We start from the raw sequence: 18,260 nt of genomic DNA, 5'->3' as shown, positions 1-18,260 counted from the left end.
GATCCTATTGCAAATGACCCAGATTCAGGTCCCAGCACCTATAGTTGTTGCTCAAAACTGCCTAGCTCCAGTCCCAGGAAATTGAATTACCTCTTCTGACCCCCATGGGCACACATGTGGTACACGTACTTACAAAAACATAAGTATTTAGAAGACATTTTGATAACATAATTTGGAAGGATGACAATAAGCTCTCCTCCAGAGCCTACAGGATCCCTGTCGGTGGCTTTGACTATGTTTATAGTAATAAGTTCAACATTTAAAGCAAGACAGTATGTGTAGGGCAAGATGGAGGTCCATTATTTGGTAACATCTGAAGACATTTTTGGTTTTCAAAATGGAGGGACACACCTAAGAAAGTTTTATAGGCATCTAGCCAGGGCTGCAGTAAAACATCTTACTGTGCACAAGATGGGTAGCTTCACAGCAAATCTATTCACTCAAAGCATTCGGGGTGCCAATGTGGAAATGTCAATTTAAAAAATCTGCTGTGTTCTTAACAGAACTCTTATTATGCACAGTACTACATATATCCATATATATGATGGCTTATAGAAAGTACTAGCTCTAAAAATAAGTTTGTTGCCGGGTGTGGTGGCTCACGCCTTTAATCCCAGCACTTGGGAGGCAGAGGCAGGCGGATCTCTGAGTTCGAGGCCAGCCTGGTCTACAGAGTGAGTTCCAGGACAGCCAAGGCTACACAGAGAAACCCCGTCTCAAAAAAACACACAAAAAAAAAGTTTGTTGAGAGGTGAAGAGATGTCTCAGCAGTAAAGAGTGCTTGTTGTTCTTAGAAAGGTCCCAGGTTGGCTTCCCAAGCATCCAAATGGCAATTCACAAACCATCTGTAAGTCTAGTTCAAGGGAGTTCTACACCATTTTCTGGCCTCAGGGTACCAGCTACATGTGATAACATAGGCACATACATGCAGACAAAACACTCAGATATGTGAATTAAAAATACATTTGTCTGCATTCTTTTCCTCACTCTACAATTTTATGTATTAATGCTAAATCAGATTTATTTTATGTTTTAATTTTTGCTTGTATGAATAAAGAGATAGAAATTTTTACCTTCTTACTCTTTGATATATCTTATACATATTTTCTTTTTTGCTTGCTTATTTCAATGTTCTATAGGTTTTGTAATATGCCAGTACATCCACTGAGTAATCTCCAGGGTTCCTTTTCCTTACTGCTTAAAGGTATATTTTATCCCTTAGCACTCAAATTCTCTATTTTTAAGATGCATCTCTTGTATAACTACATTATTAATGTTCTGTTTGCCTCTTATGTGTAGATCTTTACGTCCAATGTTCTAGAATATACCTATTTTCGTACTTTAGGGTTTTTTTGTTTTGGTTTAGTTTTAGTTTTAAAGTGAGTCTTACCCTAAGGTGGCCTGAGACACACTCCTTAGCACTGGATGGTAGGCATGTACCAGAGCTTTAGAGCCTCTGGACTTTTACTTTTGATTTAGCCCAGGGTGACACCCTTCACTGGTACATATGTTTAGTGCCTATATTTGGGGTGTCAGTTTTTATTAACCAAAACATAAATTTGAATGTTAGATTAGAAAGTACTTGAAGGTAAGATGTCAAATGGATTTTTTTTATGTGGGGCTTTATTGAATTCCTTGAAGTATTTAAGGCTTTCATTAATAAAAATTTATGTGAGTTCTCTGAGATATACTTATTAAATAATAATGATTTTCTTCTTTGTGTCTTACAACTCCTTCCACTGTAGATAAATACTGAGGAACATGTGGATGCCTCTGACAAGGAGGTCATTGTATGGAACCGGAAGATTCCTGAGGACATCCTGAAGGAAATCACTGCTCCTAAGGAGGTACCAGCAGAAAGTGTGACAGTCTGGATTGACCCACTTGATGCTACACAGGAATACACAGGTGAGTCTCAAATGTTAGATTGACATTTTATGTTAGAGAACTTTTCCAGTTAAATTTTAAGAATACAATTAGGTTTCCAGATAAGCAGACTATATTATTAAGGTATTATGTGAACCATTTAGACAAATGGATGATTCTCAATCTTCTTTCCCATACCATAGCGTAGTCCTCTTAGGACATTAGATTATTCAGGATTAGGAGCTCAACTTGATACTTAATAGTAGCACCAGCATGCTATTAGACACCTAGTACTAAGAAAAAAATGTTAGAAAACAATATAGTATTTAGTTTGGATATTGGGAACTCAGGTTTTATTATATATACATTTGATATAAGAATGCAAAGTTGTAAATTGTATAGAGCCAGAAGGTGAAAAGTAGCAAAACAAGATTATTACCACCAACCCTGAAATGCACACATTCATGTTCTTCTTGCCTAGCCCACGTTTCATCTCTGTGCTCTTACCTCAGGCTGCTTCTTTCACAGAGGTATCTAATTTCTGCTTCTAAGTTTGATGTACGTTAAAGTTAGGAAGTTTGTCCCACTATATGGCAAGATCCCCAGAACATGGGAGTTTGTACTTTTTCACTTTGGCATTCTATATACTGACCTTGAACCATAATATGTACTCAATAGATTATTACTATTGAGAAGAAAGAGAAGATACAAGATATATACTTAATAACTAATACTGTAAATCTAATTTATGAGTAAATAGTAGAATATTGTAATAGTAGAATATTGGGCTTGATTGCAAAAAGAATTTTTCTGAAATAAACTAGCCTGAATACATAATAATTAGCAAATCCCTTTGTCCAGGACTATTATAAACTTCTAACTCGGTTTCTAAAATTGATTGTAAAATTAAAAGTTAATTTATATCTAAAGATGGATAATCAGGGTTTTTTTTGTACTTTATTTAGATATTTTCTTTATTTACATTTCAAATGTTATCCCCTTTCCTGATTTCCTCTCTGAAAATTCCCTTCCCCCTCCCTTCCCCGATCTCCCTGCTCACCAACTGATCCACTCCCACTTCCTGGCCCTGGCATTCCCCTACACTGGGTCATAGAGCCTCCCCACAGGACCAAGGGCCTCTCCTCCCATTGATGTCCGATTTGGCCATCCTCTGCTACATATGCAGCTGAAGCCATGAGTCTCACCATGTGTACTCTTTGATTGGTGGTTTAGCCCCTGGGAGCTCTGGGGATACTAGTTAGTTCATATTGTTGTTCTTCCTATGGGGCTGCAAACCTCCTCAACTCCTTGGGTCCTTCCTCTAGCTCCTTCATTGGGGACCCTATGCTCAGTCTCATGGATGGCTGTGTGCATCCACTTCTGTATTTGTCAAGCACTGGAAGAGCCTCTCAGGCAACAGGTATGTCAGGCTCCTGTCAGCAAGCACTTGTTGGCATCCACAATAGTGTCTGGGTTTAGTGATTGTATATGGGATGGATCCCTAGATAGGGCAGTCTCTGGATGGTCATTCTTTCTGTACTATACAGATTAGGAAACTAAATTCAGTTGACTTTAATTTGGCCCAAGAAATGGGTTTACTGAAATGATGGACTTGGTGAATAAACCAAGTAACTTGGTCTCATAACTACTTAGTAGCTCCTGTCTTTCTGCTTAGGACAATTTTGCGTGATGTTTCACATATGTAAACTCTAATGCGGCAAGTATCCTATTGTGTACTGAAATTAAACACAGTACTTTAACAACCATGCCTTTGTGTTTTCTTCTAGAGGATCTTCGACAGTATGTCACTACCATGGTGTGTGTAGCTGTGAATGGCAAACCTGTGTTAGGAGTTATTCATAAGCCATTTTCTGAATATACAGGTATGAAGTACGGGAGCACCTTTGAGAGGGAGTGGCACTGAACTGTTTGTCTATGTTACTCAACTATTTTTCTACGATTTTAAAAATTGAAATCTGTCCTCAACCCTTGTATACTACTTCACTGACTACAGTGAGGATCTTATGGTTGACACTGATAGTATGTGAAAGAACACAGCTTCCTAAAAAAAAATCTGTTGAAATACTACTATGTAGAGACATTCTGCAGCAAGGTGTCTTGTGGTTCTTTCACGTGTTGTTGGGGCTGAGGCCTAGGATTTTTACACTGGCTTGTGAGGTAAAGCTGGTGTTCTAGCCATATCTGTTGTATTATGCAGAGCTCAGTATTGTGATAAAGGAGAGTGATACTTAATCATCAAAAGTGGGAGAGTAGTCCCATGTTTAGCTATAGTACGTGTCTTTAGAGATCCTTAGGGCCCTTGCTTCTCTGGTCTTCATACAATCATGTTTGTTAGTTTCCTACAAAGTACAGGTCAGGTCAGTGATGGCTGCGTTGTGAAAAGGCATGAATGACTATGTCAAGAAACTTCTTATTTAGTTAGGGTACGGCCTTTGCTGGTAGCCCTGCCAATGTAGGTAGATGCAGGGTGTACTGGCTAATTTTGTGTCAACTTGACACAGCTTGAGTTATCACAGAGAAAGGAGCTTCAGTTGAGGAAACGCCTCCATGAGATCCAACTGTAAGGCATTTTCTCAATCAGTGATCAAGGGTTTCAGGCCCCTTGTGGGTGGAACCATCTCTGGGCTGGTAGTCTTGGTTCTAAAAGAGAGCAGGCTGAGCCAGCCAAGGGAAGCAAGCCTGTAAAGAACATCCCTCCATGGCCTCTGCATCAGCTCCTGCTTTCTGACCTGCTTGAGTTCCAGTCCTGACTTCCTTTGGTGATGAACAGCAGCATGGAAGTGTAAGCTGAATAAACCCTTTCCTCCCCAACTTGTTTCTTGTTCATGATGTTTGTGCAGTTATAGAAACCCTGACTAAGACACAGGGGCAATAATTACACTCCATTTACTCAGCAAGACTGCCTGGACTTCTGATTCTCTAAGGTATGGTCTAGCTAGTGGTCTCATGTTTACAATGACAGCATAATTTATTACTGTTATGGGGGAAGAATAGTTAGTATAAATATTATTGCTGAGTGCCAGCACGAATTTGTCATGCTTTTAATTAGTTAATTCCCATCAACTTACAGGACAAAGATTATGGCCCTTCGCACCACTGTACTCTAACGTGACAACACTCTTTAATTGTGCAGTGTCCACCATGCCAGTATTGAAAACAGTCCTATTGGCCAGGTATTGTGGATAATTCAGTGTCAGCCTCACATTTGTGTATTAGTTTCTTAGGGCTGTTTACAGTTAAAAATAAAAATATATGCATGTATGAAATACTGAAAGAATTAATGAAAATATATTAAAAATTAAAAAACCTTCAAGATTCTCCTCAGCTATGTGTGAATGGAGGTCAGCCTGGGTTATATAATACCCTGCCTCAAAGAAACAAGTATATTTCTGAACTAGTGATTCCTAGGAGGTAAAAGTAGAAGCAGAAGTGCAAGAGTAAGAATTTTCACTTTTCAGTTACACGGTCCTTCAAGATTTCTTAGTTTCATTATATTTTAAAGGGTTTAAAATACTTTTTAGTTGAAAAAGTTTTTCATAATCGTCTGTAAGTTGGAAGACGAGCTAAGATATTGACAGAGATATGCTGTCTCTGAACCATATAAGAGACTATTCTGGGGTTTTCTCTGTCTCTGAAAGTTTGCCAGTAGCCCATAGCGTTCCTTGGTTTGTGAACAATCATTGTAATCTGCCTCCATCATCACAGGGCCTCTCTGAGTGCCTGTGCTTTGAGATGGGGGAGACATAATTTTTTCTGTATTCTACTTTAGTTCAGGAAGCTAAGTGTCCAGATGAGATTGTAGAGTAGCTGTTATTAGAAGCAGGAGCCACGCGTGTGGCCTAAGACAGTGTGAAGAAGGCAGAGTTTGGAGTATAGCCTTGAATCAGCTCAGACTTGTCAGAAGGTAGGACACGGGGTCTCCCTTGGCGACTCGAGCAGCTAGTGCTTTAGTTTCTTACTGTTGCCATCAAAACAGTGAAAAGATGTCATTCTTTTATTGCAAGACATAATTTGTGTTCACCTAAAATGGAAAAGCTGTATAATTAGGCTCTACTGCCATGATATAAAACCATGACTAAAAGCAACTTGGAGAGGAAAGGGTTTATTTCACTTACAAATTATAGTTCGTCAAGGGAAGACAGGCACTGCCCCAGTACTGGAGGAGTGTTGCTTACTAGTTTATTCCTCATGAATTGTTTAGTTTAGTCTGCTTCCCTACTCCTAGGACCACCTGTTCAGTGAGGGAACTGCCCACAGAGTGCTGGGCCCACGCACAGTGAACACACTGTCTGGAGGGCTTGCCTACAGGCAAATCTGATGCAGTTATCTTCTCCATGAGATTTCCTCTTCCAAGATAACACTAACTTGTGTTAAATTTAAACTACAACAACCAGAAGTCTTACTTTAGGAACAAGTTGTTTGTCAAAGTATCTTTGTAAGTTAATAAAGTCTCCTTTTCTATTTTGAAAATTTAGCTAACTCTGCTGTTACTTTTCCTGGAAAAAGAAGTACAGACATAGTTTACTCCAGGTTCTGACAGCAGTTGACAAGACCAAAGAAAGGACTGCAGTTATGTCTAGCTTGGGGAACACTAGATCTGGGGTAATTTATTGGAGAAACAATGTTGAAAGGTTATTTACAGGTGACTCAAAAATGGTAGAGACTGAGCCATCCTGTCCTATTTAACCTATCTTCCTATATATTCTAGTTCCACCCAAGAACATTTTCTGTTCCTGGGGGAGCAGAAAAACTAGTGGCCAGAATCCTAGATGGAACTCCTTCGTTACACTCTACCTAGCCATCACTGTCTGGTATTTCTATTTTGTTACCATATCTTCAGCATTAAAGGTACTTCTGCTCTACCATGGGAATAGGGTGCCCATGTTATGCCTAGAGGGTAAAGCTGTATTGTAACACCCATCATATTAAAGCAAAAGTGCATGCCAGTCAGAAAACAGAACTTCCATGATTATGTATGGATTACAGTACATTCCTAGATGGATGGTTTTATTGCTTTGCAATTTTTGATTCCATGCTATACATTAGTATTGATAGAGCAAAAGTGTTATCAAAAGTATTGATGGAGCTCCTGATAGGAATTATTGTTGTTGCAATTGGAAAAGAGCTGATCAGAATTCTTACTGCTTGTTATGTTAGTAACTAATTCATTAAGCTTGAAGTTCTTAGAAACACAGGGTTTTTTTTGGATTGTAGTTTAATGAAAGAATGCATAAATGTTCCTAGTGGAAATTTGTAACTACTAAAAATATCTCAGAATTCTGTGGCAAGCCATATCAGTGGCACTTATTTTCTATGTGTTTGTGTTTTGAATCAATTTGCTTGTTTTGTTGTTTGCTTGTTTTTAAAACAGGGATATATCATCGTTGTGGTTGGTCCTAAATTCATGCTACTAATTCTTTCTTTACTATATGTAGAAAGCAAGGCCCAATTTTCTGTTCAGCATCAGTTTCCACTCATTAGCCTACTGTGGCTCTTGAGTGTTTGTTTGTTTTAAAAGTAAGCGCCTCTGGGGACCCTGTGTTTCAGGTAGTGAGATCGATCACACATGGATTTAATGAATAGGGCTTCAAGGGTTTTTTTTTTTTTTTTTGCCTAACATAGACAATAGCTGGGATACACCTTTTTTTTTTCCCCCCCTTTCTCCTTCCTACTGTAGATACAGAATTACTGTAAAGGAGAGAGCCTGTCTTGAACATTCAAAGAAATAACAGCAGCAGCAAATACCCTTTAAAGAACAGGAAGATTTCATAGCCTTATTAGCCTAATGAGTCACTGTAATTCCCACTTAATGTCCCTTCCAGAGTTTGTGTGTGTGTGTGTGTGTGTGTGTGTGTGTGTGTGTGTGAATATACTTTATATAGAGAAGAAAGCAAAATTAGTCATTAGTGTTTGAATCACTAAACCACACCTACTTTTTGTTCTTATTGCTGAACCACAATAATCAGTGTAATAATTCTGTGTAGCTAAATGCAATGCCAACTGAGGAGCAAGTGACAGTGTCCTTCTGCCTTGGGCTTCATGTGCCAGGTAGTAGGAGATTATAGTGAGGGCTACTCCCTGGCCTCTACTGCGTTTTTCTTTATCATTCATAAAATTAACATATTCTGTAACTGCTTATTTGCCTTATCACCCAAATCTAATTTAAATATGCCCATTGGAGCTGGAGAAACGGCTCCATGGTTAGGATCACTTGCTCATTCTTGCAGAGAGCCCACTTAGTTCCCAGCATCCATATGTACTGACAAACACTTCACCACCCAGAACTTCTGCTCCAGGGGACCTGCATCCTGTTCTGGCCTCCTAGCACTTGTGCTCATATACAGACATACACACAATTTAAAATAATCATTTAAAAATAAGTTGTCCAAGTAAGTGCTATAAATTAATGTATTGTATATTTATTAACAAGAAGTGCCTTTTAAAATACTGAGTTAGTAATTGTTAATATTCTATGCAATACTGACCCCTACAGCTAGAGCATTGTAAGTTCATTTTTTAGTAAAACAGTTACCAAACCTCATTAGGGAATTTAGAGAATTTGGGGATTTTCTTCTTCGTCTTTTGAAACTTTTCTTGTAAGTAATTACAAACATAAAATTATGATAAATACTCATGAGCTTTTTCCTCCAGTGTCCTTTAAGTAACAAGTAATATATTTTTCCTTCAGTATTTTCATTTCTATGCATTCCGTTCCTGAAGTAGATTTACAACTGCTTTCTTAAAACAAGATCCTATCAAGTGAGATAGGTTTCTTCTAGCCACTACATTGCTGCACTCTGTTTTTTTGATGGGCAAGAGCTTCTTTACTTCTTGCTTTGGAGACCAGACCACTTCTCCCATAGGATGGACACCTAAGTCTTCTGGAGCCACTGATGCTCCTCCTTCAGGAACTTTCTCTAATGTGGTGGGAAGGCTTCTTATTAGGGCACTTGCTTTAGTTTTGTTTCTTTGGTCTTGTTTGGTCTTGTTCCTGGAAGGACACTAGTTGCCTTTCCAAATGACAGAGATGTCTTGTTCCTCTCTCTTCCCCAGGTTCCATATCATTTCTAAGCCTTTTCTTCTAAGTGTTTTATTGACTTATTTCAGGCTAAAAAGGAACCTTGGCTCCTGTTGGCTGAGTTTTCCCATCACTGAGAGTTCTCTGACCTCTTAGCAATTCAAAGTTCCTACTATCATACCCACAGTAACATTGCATCTGGCACCAGTTGTCCAGGTCTGCTGGGTTTAGTTCTGTGCCTTCTCATCAGTTGGGACCTGTCCCTCTCCTCCATGTCCTACTTACTCTGTAGGGATAGATGAAAGGGTTTTATGCTTACTTTCTTTGTTGTTTCGGATAGATTTTAGAAGGAGGCAGCCATCATCCATGGTGACTCAGAAACCCAGACTCTCCTTATTTTCCTTTTTTTCCCCATGTAGGTAGGAATAAAATACTATGTTCATTGATAACCATGGTAGTTCAGAGTGAGTGAATGTTAGAATATCAATTTTACTCCTTATTGGATTACTTCTGACTAAATTTGTTTTCTTACATCATTTGCACTATAGTGAGGAAACCTTGAACCCAAAATATATATGCCAAGTTATCTCTGGAAGCCCCTCCCTCCTTTTAAAGTTTCTTCCACCCCCACCCCACCTTCCGCTTTTGCTTAAGTTTCTTTCTTTGATTCATTCTTCTTGAGCTGGGGTCTCACACTGTATACCAGGGTGGCTTGGAATTCACTATACAGCTCACAGTGGCCTTGGACTCATAACACCCTCCTGTTTCAACCTCACAAATGCTGGAATTATAGGCAATATCCAATTGGCTTTTTTATTTTTATATAAATATAAAAATTTACTGTTCTACTTTGATTTCTGTTGTTGTGCTATATATCATGACCAGAACTAACATAGAAAGGAAAGGATTGATTTCATCTTGGTGATTATAGTTTATTATCAAGAATAGCCAATGCAGGAGCTTGAAGCTACACTGGAGTGCTGTTTCCTGGCTTGCTTCCAGGCTCCCACATTCAGCTACCTTCCTCAAATTTTTGTTTATATCTCTAAATGTGTCTTTGTAGGTGTATGCCACTCACATACATATGAATGCGAGCACATACAGATGCTAGAAGAAAGAATCCTTTTGGATGGAGTTATAGACAGTTGTGAAATACTTTACCTATTTCCTGTTTTAAAGCCAGTTGGGAGAATATGATTGCAAATAATCTATGAGTGTAGGAATAGGAGAAAGTCAGTTTTAAATGTTGAATTATCTAAGCAGTGTGTTCTTGTATGCTATGCTCCCTGAGTCTGACTTTGGTACTGACCTCAGTGTCCAAGATATTTGCTAAGGGCTATACTGAGGTGAAATATTTGAAATGGAGGAAGAAAATGGGAGAAGTATAGCTAGGAATTGAGTCACAGGGTGGTCACAAGAGGTTACAAGAGGCTCATCTAGTAATGGGGAGAAAGCCAGGATTCTTATGCCAAATATTTGATAACCATTCTAATTGTGAAGGACACAGAACATTTAGAGGCTTTGTTTCAATACACTCTTGTTATTTAAAAAAAGGTTACTCTTTGTATTTACATCTTAATGGTTAAATCTGTAAAAGGTGACTTTTTCTTTTTCTTTTTTTTTTTTTTTTTTTTTTTTTTTTTTTTTTTTTTTAGAAGATTTTAATTTTTGTAATGCTTTGGAGTTACAAAGCTTCCAAGATGTTAATGGATATCCTATTTGCTTTCCAGCTTGGGCAATGGTAGATGGTGGTTCAAATGTGAANTTTTTTTTTTTTTTTTTTTTTTTTTTTTTTTTTTTTTTTTGTCATTTGGTTCAGAAGATTGTAATTTATGTAATGCTTTGGAGTTACAAAGCTTCCAAGATGTTAATGGATATCCTATTTGCTTTCCAGCTTGGGCAATGGTAGATGGTGGTTCAAATGTGAAAGCCCGTTCTTCCTACAATGAGAAGACCCCAAAGATCATTGTGTCTCGCTCTCATGCAGGAATGGTCAAACAGGTTACTCTTCAGACATTTGGAAACCAGACTTCAATTATCCCAGCTGGGGGTGCTGGTATGTTCTTCCTGCTTTTTCCCGTCCTGTGGTACCATATATCCTGTGGTTCCCAACATGTATGATCATTCTCAGGAGACTAAATTATTTGTCTCATGCTTGGGCACAAAATAAGCAGGCAATGTACTTTCAAGACGGGCTCAAACTCCAACAAGTAGGGTTGCCTTCCCATTGCCCATGTCAGAAACCACGTCCTACATTAATGTCCACTCTCCCTCAATCAGCACAGAAGCACATTGCTACCACTTGTACAGCAGACTTCAAAGTAGTTGTCAATGTGTTTATCATTGATCTGTCAGGAGGAAAGATGGAGGACTTAATGTTTCAGGTGGCAAAAAGCCGTCAGGTATCATCCTAGGGATCACTAGAATGACTGACTAATCTGTGGATCACTGAATTCTTCAACTTGTATATTTTGCATGAGTAAGTCTTGTATTCACCAAACTTATCATATATCCTCTGCTCTTAGACTATTTCATTATCAATCAGAGCCCACAGTTCGAAAACCAGACAGTAGTCAATAATCAGATATTGTGAGCCATATGTAGTTTTTGGCATCTCATCATCTGATTAAGTCACCTTCTAAAATGTTTAATTTAATTACTATGAGATGTCTATAAGAGCAGAACATAACTTGGATTTAGCTTGAAGAGGCCACTTGATGAATGTTTATCATGTCAAAATATTAATTTAGGTAAATAAGTTCAAAACATTTGTATTGCAATTGCTTTTCAGCAATGCTAAGGTAGAAGTAGTTGAATGGAAGAAGTGACACTTGCCAACCTGGTATATTTAATTTGCTGGTTGTACTTGTCTTCTTTTCTAGGTTTTTCCTAGAGAGTGCCTTGCCTGTGAGATAGGAAAGGTAAATGTCCAGAATAGCCAGGGGATGAGACAAACTAGATTCTATATGTCGTAGTGGTGTCATCATCATTGTTGCTTCCTCCTCCTCCTTCTCTTTTTCTTCTTTCTCTTCCTCCTCCCTTCCTCTTCCTTCTTTCTCTTCCTCCTCCTCCTCCTATGCAAGTGCTGTCTCATTACTTAAAGAAAGTGGGATAGTACTCTTAAGATAAGTATCATAGACAGGCTTGCTGAAATTGAGAATAGCTTAGTGAGCTTATTTTGATTACATTGTTGCTACATCAATAGTAATATTGGATTTGTTATTTGTTAACATGATTATGTTGGGAAATGATTTTAGATTTTTGCAAAGGGTGTGTAGAACACTTATGAAGGCTTCACTCTGTTCCATTTAACTATGTTCTTGAAAACACTACACACTTTTTATTAAGTCATTTGAGTAATGATCTAAATTCTCTTTGTCTTTTAGGTTATAAAGTTTTAGCACTCTTGGATGTGCCTGATATGACTCAAGAAAAAGCAGATCTATATATTCATGTGACATACATCAAAAAGTGGGATATATGTGCTGGCAATGCCATCTTAAAAGCCCTCGGTGGCCATATGACCACTCTGAATGGAGAAGAGATCAGTTACACTGGGTCTGATGGCATTGAAGGGGGACTCCTTGCTAGCATCAGAATGAACCACCAAGCTCTGGTCAGAAAACTTCCGGATTTAGAAAAGTCAGGACATTAGTAAGCATTCCTGACCATAAGATGCAACTCTTCCAGATGTGAATTCTTCGGCCTGAGCTGTTGGAACTGTTGAAGCGCTGGTGGAGATGATGCATGGTTAAGGCCGCCCTGAAGTACTTTGGAAGCACTTATGAAGCAGCAGAGACTTACTTTCCCTGTAATAGGATACAAAGTCAGGGAAATTAGATTGCTTCATTTCTCAAGTATTGTCTTTATTTTTGAGACTATTTTCATACAGTTGTCATACATAAGGTGCATATATATATATATATATATGTATATGTATATATATATTTGTGAATTAAAATCTAGAACTGAGTCTACACTGTTATGAGTCACCATTTTCACACAACAAATGATGAGTCTGCATTGTTGATAATTCCATAAAGAATGGGATTTGAGGAAGGGAAGGTTTTGTTTTACGTAGAGTTTAGTGTAACTTCTAGGTTGTATGTTATTAAAAAAATCATTGGTGATTTTTACTCCTCAGATGGAAAGCACAAGAAGTCTCATATTCATTAATATGCAACAAGTGCTCTGTTCATCTACCTTTCTATGGATTTAATAGAAATGGCTTAACTAGGTTATTTTCTTTGAAGTTGTACTAACAGATTGGCCGGCTGGTAGAAGATAGACAGATGACTGAATTTTACTGGAATTGTCTGAGTGTTGCAGTTGATTTTCATTTCCCTATGAAAGGGGCCGTTGTTCATCCTTTCTCCACTGATCAGGATTGAGTCTTCACCAGGAAAGTTGGTTGAAGTTTCAGAATTAGTCTCATGATATGCTATATTTTCTCTTCAGAGATGAACTAAGTTGTAAGATGCTCTAAGAATATAAATGATTCTATAATTCTTGAAAGTTACTTGACATATAGATTGAATAGTTTTAGCTATTTTTCAAGAATTATGTTTTGTTTATGTAATTATGTTTATTAATTTTTGAAACCTTGCCAGGTTTATCTCTAGACATTCTCTTATTATCAAGAATGGGAATGACTTTTTTTCTTAGCTATTAATAGACTTACTTAAAAGAACCAAATTATCAGAGGAATTACTTTTGACACAATTCTAGTTTTCTCATTGATAAAAATTTTTTTCCCACTCTGTTGACAGAATGTGGTTAAAAAAAGATATGGTAGCATTTGTCGTGCTGCTATAACTCAGAACTTGTTTTTTGAGCTGTATTTGTTGGTATGAGTAGTTTTTCTTAGTATGGCCTAGAAAATTGGTATAAATAATAGATCATGGTTTTTTTCATGTGGCTTTGATGCCCTTGTAAACATTAATGAGGAATTTCTCATTTTTTCTTTCTTAAAAATGTAAGCCTAAAGAAAATTTCTATTTTCCTATTTCAGAGCTAAAATTGAGCAAAGGATGGACATTCTAGTCTGGTATATTGTGCATACTTTAGGTTTGCATGTCATAGGGCCCAAAGCCTGGCACTCCTCAGCAGGGGACTGAATCTTAATACAGCACAAGTGATTTTCCCCATACTTAATAGTATGTTACAGGATGTTACAGGATGTAACGGCATTAGGTTGGCCTTTGTGTGAGGAAAATTCAGTTTTGGTGTTTGGAAACTTGGTATTAATTTAATAGGACTTGTTAGTTTTTAAGACAGTTTCAGACAATGAATCTAATCACAAGATAATATGATGGGAGAAGGGAAGTCCTGCTTTCTCTGGAGAGATACCAGAGCAGGTCGTTTCACCAGACTCCTGTAATAGGAGCCTCTGTGTTCACTGTAATATGTCAAAGCAGAAAATAGAATTTAATGTGCAGAAACTTTATCATTTATTACAAGTAAAACTAGTTCATATTTTATAAGCACAATTGCTTTTGTTTTTAGTTTCATTAATAGTTATCACTAAGAATAGGAACGTTGTGTGTTGGGCTCAGAAGCAAAGATGCTGGCTGAGAGGTGGAAGTAGTTTTTATAATTTGTTCGTGTTATCTAGTAACTAATGATTTTATGTACTTTTATAGACAGTTCATTTTTTAAAATAATTTTGTTTCAGAGCCAATATACATTACAAGGAAAACAGTATTTATTTATATGAGGTATTATTGTGCCAGAACATATCTTCTGTGGAGTATGTAATATCTCTCAGAATTAATATTAAATTGTTTTATTTCTAAAATATACCAAAACAAGTTTATATTTAGAAACTTACCTGTTTTTCCTTTAGTAGAAGCAGAGGCATCCACAGCCTCAACAGATCACACCAGCTGTCCCCTCCTGAGCCACGCTATCCCAGCTCCTTTTTTTTTTTTTTTTTTTGGCTCTTTCTTAGCTAGTATGCCACCTTGCCCCATGCTTAACCAAAATTTCCTTGTGAACTCTTTCTTCTGTATATTGGCCACTGAACAGGTAGAATTGAGACTTTGGTAAAGTTCACAGTGAAAGTGCTCCATCCTGGAAGAGGTTTCGTTAACCATTATTTTTTAGGCTTCATGAGATGTAAAGAAAAACCTTGGGAGCCATAAACAATTCATGCTGTTATATGACTCAATACTAACATTTTTACAAAGCACCTCTTCCTGCCCACCTCAAGAATATAAGCCTGGAATATGCTAGGGAATTGGATAGGTAAACCCACTTGAAGAACCTTGTTTTTCTGTTGGTTTTCATTCTTACATCCCAGCCTCCACTTCAGTTGAGTTTACAAGGCTGTACAAAACAGTCATATTCGTCTTTGTGGCTTTTCTCCTTTCCCCAGTTTTATGTTTTGTTTTGTTTTGTTTTGTTTACTAAAATACTTAATGAGGTATTAGTGATCACTAATGAACTGACAAGAGCATCTAGATTTATGTTTATATGACAGTTATGGGTCTTGTTTCCTGAGGCTCCTTTGGACTGTCAGAAGAAATAGGTAGGGCCAAGGTTAGGAAGAGATGGAAGATTCAGAAGCCCGGGGCAGAGAGATCAGTGCGGGTGAGAGGCTAGCATTTGCCCTGGCTCCTGTCCTCACCCTGCTCTTAGATCCAAGTTCAAAAATAAGATAAAACTCTAGCTATGATGGCAGTGCTCAGGTAACTCAGGCAGAAGTACAGTCAAGTGCCAACCATGTTAACTTTCTTGATCATAGCTAATGGCCTTCCTGGGACAACCTGGAAGGTCAAAGCAAGAACTCTTGAGATTATTCTAGCAGCAACTACCAGTGGTGGCTGTGTATATTACTGCTGTGTAGAAACAGTAGTAGTGTTTTCATTTTAGGTCCAAGTAAGATGTTTTTAGTGATATACCTGCAGAGTGGCTATGTCTTAAAACTGTGTAGAAAAACCCTAATCTTTGGGAGCTTTCCCTAAGGAAAAAAAAAAAGTCGTGCCTTACATAGGGCGTTGTGTGTTAATTATATTAATAAGTGGGGGTAGCTTGTTCCCATTAAATGTAAGTTCTGTTAAAGTGTTTTTATCAGAGTTGGGGAAAAGTCATTAAAATTAAATAAAACTGATGGATTATTTTTGCATAATGTAGCATTTATAGTTGAAGTACATTTTTCTAAGAATTAGATCATGATGTATATAAGTCTGAAATGATGTTTCATCATTTGATTTTTAATTAAATGTAAGACCAGGATAGATTGGATTTTACAAATCTTTCTTTTCAATAAATTATTTCAGACAACTTCATATTTCTCTAATTCTCTGGAGTAACTTTGGTTAAAAAATAGCTGTTAGTCGTACAAATTTGTTGGTCTCTTAGTTAAATGGTATTGTGTGTTGTTCCTAATGAGGGAAGGATTCTAATCTTGACCAGCGATGGTTGTGAGGGCTGCTTCTTCACAGTAGTGAAGTTCAGCAATGACATGGTTCTGTGAGGTGCTGATATGCATGTAAATTGTTCTTTTTTTCATTATCAAAGCCTAGCAGGTATATGTATTCTGACTTTGCATTGACCGGATTTTTTGTTTGTTTATTTTTTATTGTTATTTTTTGAGTTGGGCAGTAACTTAATTTAATGGAAGAAATGAGATGTTTGCCTTTGAAATAATACAGGACAAACTCTGAAGTTAAGAATGATGAATAATACTAAGACAGCTGATTATATATTGTGTTTGTGGTCATTCACTAAAGTATTATATAATATATCTTATAAAGTGCAAAAGCAGGGGTTGTAATGCTTTGTCCGTATATTTAATATTTTAAGGTGTAAAACAAAGGTCATTCTGGAAAGACTTGTTCCTCTGTTTAAGAAAAAAAAAAACAAACTAGGAAAGAAACACACTAAGTTAACATGAGATACTTAACCTGAAAAAAATCTCATGTCCCCACATATGGTCTTCATATAGTGTGGAGTCATTTGGAAAAGGACCCTTCATGTCCTGTACTTGCAGTGGCCAGCACCAGCCTTTGTAGTGTAACAGGGTGTCGAGAGTGATGGACTACATGTTCGTAGGGCTTGTTCATATTGACAGTGCTGCCTTGACCAGCCTATGCCTGTGTCACCAGAACTGTGTCCTTTCCCTAATCTTTTAAACTATTTTTTTATCCTCTCTTCCTGTTAATGCATTTCTTAAAATGGGTCAACGGTGAGAGAAATTTAAATATTTACCTTTGAATACTTCTCTCTTTTCATATATATAAAGCCATGGAAGAAATAAGCCGTTTTCCTTTGGCAGAGATGCCACATTTTCTTAACAGGCTCTGACCTGCCAATCCACTTCACCAGATTGAAGTGGAGGTCAGTGGTGTCACCTGAAGAAACATCTCCATCCATGGCCTTAGAAGAGTGCTTTATGCCTCACCATACCACTTTTATAAATGCTATTAGTGTACTTGCTAAGGAGATGGAGGATGTCTGGTTTTGTGTGTGTGTTTTCACCATATCCCCAGTACCTAGAGTCTTGCACAAACTCAGTCCAGACTATGTGTTGAGTTGAACTAAAGGGTCACTACTAGTGTTAGCATGCTTCATACCTCAGTAGTATAAGCTAGTTGTTTCCTTTGCTGATATTTGTAATTATCACCCATACACACTACATTGTTTTTGTTGTTGTTTTAAAAGTTAGGTCTTTTCACTAGATACTACACCATGGTCAATTAACTGTAAAAAAATAAAAATGTGATTGCTTCTAATGAAATAATTTCCCCAAACCCTGCCCCTGAATATACTTTGACAAGTGAAATTTGAATTCATCAAATAAATCAGTCATGTCTGAAAAGGTTCCTATGCTGTGTTGGTGTTTCTCTATTCAGTTTGCATCTTTCTTTAAATGTATACTTTTATAGCATTAAGAGTATCTACAATATTGGGCAATCTTTAGCAACTATTTCCAGAGCCTGACCCACATGTCCAGTCTGAGAAATGTTACTAAGTAGTGGCTTCCATTCTACCTTTGTACAGTCACTGACAACTTTTGTCTCCAAATGTATCTGCTTATTCTCTGTTCTTGCAACATGCACAAGAAGCAATGTTTGAGAATGGGTAACAAAGAAAAGAAAGGAAAAACATCTAGTTAAATTTTGACCCATTTTGAAACGTGAGGCAGGAAATAAATCCATGTCCTGAAGCAGCAGGAATAAGGGTTCAAATACTGTGGTGTTGAGGACAAGGACGGGGGATAAGAAACAAGACAAAAGCAATAGCTGGGTTCAGGAGGTTTTTCATGAGCATGCATCTTGCGCGTGTCCGACTCTACCAGCAAGAACGACACTGCAACAGGATCCTTCTGCACACGTTTATTGGGAGAGCTTGA

At 37.5% G+C, this 18,260-nt stretch overlaps 1 protein-coding gene across 1 annotated transcript in view; it reads left to right on the top strand.

Moving 5' to 3' along the window:
* The window catches only part of Impad1 (inositol monophosphatase domain containing 1), a 29,678-nt gene extending 11,948 nt beyond the window's left edge, over positions 1 to 17,730 (top strand). The window contains exons 2-5 of the mRNA XM_021160317.2: positions 1,746 to 1,908; positions 3,654 to 3,749; positions 10,800 to 10,961; positions 12,292 to 17,730. Coding sequence (XP_021015976.1) covers positions 1,746 to 1,908; positions 3,654 to 3,749; positions 10,800 to 10,961; positions 12,292 to 12,560 — 690 coding nt within the window. The 3' untranslated portion in view covers positions 12,561 to 17,730. The remainder of the gene's footprint in view (positions 1 to 1,745; positions 1,909 to 3,653; positions 3,750 to 10,799; positions 10,962 to 12,291) is intronic.
* Positions 17,731 to 18,260: the final 530 nt, after the last annotated feature.

The sequence above is a fragment of the Mus caroli genome, chromosome 4, assembly GCF_900094665.2.
Source record: "Mus caroli chromosome 4, CAROLI_EIJ_v1.1, whole genome shotgun sequence".
Taxonomy (NCBI): domain Eukaryota; kingdom Metazoa; phylum Chordata; class Mammalia; order Rodentia; family Muridae; genus Mus; species Mus caroli.
This window is presented reverse-complemented; position numbering and strand designations above follow the sequence as displayed.